Raw genomic sequence first — 4,610 nt, 5'->3', positions numbered from 1 at the left:
TCCTGCGTGACCGAGAGCGTGCTGGGGGGGTGGGTGGTTGGGAGGGGGAGACGCGGATACCTAAGTATTGCCATCAAAACAGTTACATAAAGCCGTTACGGGTGTTACGTAACCGTTTCGACACTGCGCGGTGTTGTCGTAAACTGAGCAGAAAACAAATAAACCACAGCACGCTCAGGTTACACCAGGCCAGAAGTGTGACAGGTCGAGGGAACGGCGTACCCGGGTGTTGGGGGGGGGGGGAACGGGACCCCGCTGAGAGGCGGGAGCCGTCCCCCCGTGGAGGGAACGGCACGGCAGCCTGCGGCCCACCGAAACGTTCCGGTCTTCCGCTGCAGGGTGGGAAACCTTCACGCGTGAGCCCGTCCACACAGAGAGCAGGGAGGAGCGTTCAGTTTCCGCGTAGCGCAAGACCCAGCCGCAAAGGTAAAGTTGCACTTGTCCTTCAGAGCAAGTCGGGGGCAGGTGAAAAGAAAGCAGCACGCCAAAAAGACCACAGAAAACGTGTTTTTAAAGAGCCACAGCCGGTCAAAGAACATAGGTGGGACTTCACATCATTTAGGTTTAAGAGGCACTGTGTTAAGTCTGAGGTATGGCCAGCTTTAAGGCGATAAAAAGCTGTTTCATCGCGATAGGTTTTGACTAAGAGGAGAGCCCAAAGACAGAAAAGACGTTAAAGCTAGCCAGACCTCCCTAGATCCCTCCAAGTGCTTTCAGTCAGAAGGCTATTGGGTTAAGCAGAGGGAAGACTACTTGGGTGAAAGGTACTAGCTAATCACACACAAGTCAGTCAGCCTCTGCTAGTAACAGTTCTAGTCTGTTACCTGTTCGCCCGTTAATCCCCTAACCTGCCTGCTGTCACAAAGCCAAGTTCTTACCATGGTTTTCAGAGCACCCCATAAAATACAAATAATTTTAAAACTAAGGCCAGAAGTATTTGTCAGGCAGCTAGTGTTTGTAACATATTAGCAGAAACTGACCTTTAGGAAGACACATTTTTTCTTCTCTGCCAACACAATTCTTGGAGATGTTTCCCAAGGAAGCAGGCTGCCCACGATCTGTGTGTATAACTGCAACTAAGTTTCTCAGCTCTCCCTTCTACCAAAGCTCTTGAGCCTGCTAACTAGAGGAATAGATTCCTTCTAAGGCTTTACACTTAATGAAATTAAGACAAGTGGGCAGGTGAGGGACTCTTGAATCCCTTGAGTAAGAAAGCTCAAGCTTTGGCAACTGCTTTAGGTCTTAGCAAATACAAATGGGACCTCAAGGTCCACACGACCACGTTTCCTCACTTCTGCTTGTTTCATTAGAATTCAAGTTCTCTATTATGCTTGAAGCAGAAGCAGCAACCTGATCTTAAATGGATGAAATGGTGTTCTTTCATTTAACTCAAGGCTTTGTGTCTTGTAGGTTTAAGCACTCATCATAGTTCCTTTAAGGATTAGTTTGCAGAAGAAAAAAAATGCACCGCCAAACTTGAGAGGCCTAAGTAGCAACCATGAAAATGGCTGCTTTATTGCTTTACATGTGAAGCTTACCTTTAACATTACCTTTAATACTCAAATCAATGGAAATCTAAACCTAGAAAGACAACTAGAGAGTTCCACAGCTTAGTTTTGTGACTCTACATGCAACTCTAAAGAAAGAGCATGCTAAATTCAACGTATTCACCACAAATTATACAGTTTTATAACTAACATATTCAGGATCCACTGCCTGTGAAAAGCACGGGGAAAAAAAAGCCAAGCACGCTAAAGTGTTAAGTTCAGCCTTGCATAGCAAACCCTAAGAATTGAAAACTTGGTAATTTACCTAAACATCAATTTTAATGCTACTGCTTGTCTGGGTATAGACTAAGATTTCAGCCAAAGTTAAATCCTTCATCGAAAATATATTTTTAATAGTTTAAGTGCTCCAAGTCCATACAGTCACCAACCTCCAGTGTAATTATGATGCCCAAGTTTCATCTTCCTGACATTTACAACTGGCATATTCTTCCTTAAGTATCATACAATCCTCTCACACAGCATTTTGTTTATCATCTCTGTTGCCCTTCTTCATAGAAATCATCATAGGGCTACCCAAGACTCTTGGCACGCATATGAAAACAAACAGTGATGAAAATTTGTAAATTAACTTTATTCAACGATGACCATCGTTTAGGCATCAGCAATAGTAACTTCGACTTCTACACCTGGTTCAATGCTGATGGAAGTGATCTGCTTCACAATCTCAGAAGGGCTGTGTAAGTCAATGAGCCGCTTATGGATACGCATTTGGAAACGATCCCAGGTCTTGGAACCTTCACCACAAGGCGTCTTCCTGGTAGTGATTCGCAGAGTCTGAAGAAAAATCATAAACACGGGGTATTTAGTTGATGCATACAGAAGACTAATCTACAATCAAATCAACCCACCGAAAAATGCTGTACGGTATCTAAGTCATTGGAAGGTTACTTAAGTTTTATTCTACTGATGTTAACAGTCCTTCCCCATATTCAATTTAATTAAAAAAATAAAAAATCCATGATTAAAATAAATTGAAGGGCAGAAAAACCCCTTACATGTTGAAGATGTTTTGTACTAAACCGTTCCCCCAAGTATCAAAGCAACTTGTGAAGTCATTATCTGTTTACGTTGGGTCAGCCTCAATTTAGTAGTACTGCTTTTCATCTCAACTTTTTTTTCTAAAAAAAGATGTTTTAAGTGCACATTTGCAGAAAAAAACGTACTTTTAAGACAGGAAAACAGTGTTTTAAGTACCTTGGTGGGCATGCGAACAGGTCCTTTCACCTTTAGGTTTTTTTCCTTAGCACCTCTGATCAAGTCAGCACAGACTGAAAAAAACCCACAAAATAGCTCAGGTTGGTGAGTATTTTTTTGCTTGTTTTCTTAAATGAAGATTTCAAACAAGAAGTTGGCTCAGAATAGCGTATGAAGTGATCATTGCCATTCATTTTAAGGGTTATCCTCATAGCCAACAAGTGGAAGCGTTACACCGCGGTGAGCAAAATCATGTTACAACAGTAGACAAAAGCCATTACTACAAGTTTAAGCTGTATTTAAGCCATTATCAGCCGGAAGATCCTGCATCAAACAGTGACTCTGCAACATTTACATCATATGATTAAAACACCAGCAAAGCCAGTTTCTAAACAAGATTAAATAATTTCTTAAAGAACGTTAAGCTTCTAAACTAAACTCCTGATAACAAGAGCGACAAAATATCAATCACGAAACCAGTGCCTTTCAGTTCTTATACATTCAAATAGTGACAACTAAAACCCCCCAACAAGAACTAAAGGGAGGAAGCTGCACTCTTACGTTAGTCATTATGACGTGAAGTTTTCAGCATGGTGAAAAACCCCAAACATTAGCTTCCATTAAAATGAAATTAGAACCTATTTGTCAGTGTATGAAGTGCTTTGGGTTGACTTTGTTAGCCAAGTCACACACAAACAGGCAAATGCTAATGTCTTTAATGACAACTGGTTTCAATGCATTCTGTTTTGCGATATGTTGTATCATATATATCATTCATTACTTAACAAGCTATTCCGGTTCAAAAAAGAAAAAGCATCACTCACCCTTCTCAAGTGACTTTACATTGCGACTTGTCAAAGTAATTCTAATGCGATGAATTGCTACCTCTTGTTCCACAGGTGCTTTGCCAGTATCTTTAAACGCCTAAAATGTTGAAGTTACAAATATTAGACACTACAGTCAACGCCAACTAACGCTATCCACAGCCTCTTAAAAACAGACTTCTAGAGCGTAAAGAACAATTTGGCTATTCTACTATTCTAATTTATTCTACTGCCTAGATGACACACCCAAAGGGTACGGTGGCATGGAAGAAATGGTGGAAACAGAAAGGAAGGGCAAAGCCCTCCCGAACTGCTTTGTGGAAGGGCAATTTTTTAAAGTGTGTGACTACACCTCACGGTGGGAAGCTGCAAGAATATCCCTCCCTGGCTTGCCTGCAGGTTTGCCAACAGGCCGCCTAGCCGCTAATGCTCCTCGTCCTCAAAAATAAATACATTTCAAATTGCACGTATCTTACAACTTAACCTCACCGCGAATTAAGTGATGAAGGCGTTGACAGAACAGCAACAACTTAAAACAGTGAGAACGAAAAGGGGCATCTGGCCAGAAAGACTAATTTGGCCACTCAGGAAACTGATGTGCAGGGCTTATGCAATGAAGCGCTTGCAAATAATTGGGCACTAACGTGGACCAAGTGAACTAGTTAAAGGAAATAAAAGGGAAAATCCGGAGGAAGAAAGGTCTTAGGAAAACCGTGGATGAACCACGTTATTTCTCACGTTGATGAGATGCTACCTGTCGCGTCAGCCCACGCGCATTCCTCCAATAAAAGCCCATTTTAAGGGCAAACGCACGAGGCCTCGCCAGCACCACTCACGCCGGGCTGAGGTGGCCTCCTCCCCGCCCGCGCTCCCCCGCGGCCGGCCCCGGCCCCACCAGGCGCCGCTCCCGAAGGGCAGCTCGGCCAGGAGGAAGCGGTACGGCCGCCGCGGCCTGCTGCGTCCGGGGCTCACGGACCGCCCTCCCCGCAGGCCGGCTTTCGCGGGGGGGGACGGGACGGGACAC

At 43.7% G+C, this 4,610-nt stretch overlaps 1 protein-coding gene and 1 long non-coding RNA gene across 2 annotated transcripts in view; one reads left to right on the top strand and one right to left on the bottom strand.

Annotated features, from left to right (window-relative positions):
- Nucleotides 1-135: 135 nt before the first annotated feature.
- Nucleotides 136-1,732, top strand: LOC104841342. Its single transcript, XR_775340.1, has 2 exons — nucleotides 136-204; nucleotides 339-1,732. It is a non-coding gene; the product is annotated as an uncharacterized LOC104841342 (long non-coding RNA).
- Nucleotides 1,733-2,118: 386 nt separating this feature from the next.
- The window catches only part of RPS20 (ribosomal protein S20), a 2,848-nt gene continuing 356 nt past the window's right edge, over nucleotides 2,119-4,610 (bottom strand). Inside the window, exons 2-4 of the mRNA XM_010582931.1 lie at nucleotides 3,587-3,686; nucleotides 2,763-2,836; nucleotides 2,119-2,342 (exon numbers count right to left, since the gene is read on the bottom strand). Of these exons, the coding sequence (XP_010581233.1) occupies nucleotides 2,160-2,342; nucleotides 2,763-2,836; nucleotides 3,587-3,686 (357 nt within the window). The 3' untranslated portion in view covers nucleotides 2,119-2,159. The remainder of the gene's footprint in view (nucleotides 2,343-2,762; nucleotides 2,837-3,586; nucleotides 3,687-4,610) is intronic.

The sequence above is a fragment of the Haliaeetus leucocephalus genome, unplaced genomic scaffold, assembly GCF_000737465.1.
Source record: "Haliaeetus leucocephalus isolate CR32 unplaced genomic scaffold, Haliaeetus_leucocephalus-4.0 Scaffold858, whole genome shotgun sequence".
Classification (NCBI taxonomy): domain Eukaryota; kingdom Metazoa; phylum Chordata; class Aves; order Accipitriformes; family Accipitridae; genus Haliaeetus; species Haliaeetus leucocephalus.
The sequence above is the reverse complement of the archived record's forward strand: the minus strand, read 5'-3'. Positions and strand labels throughout refer to the sequence as shown.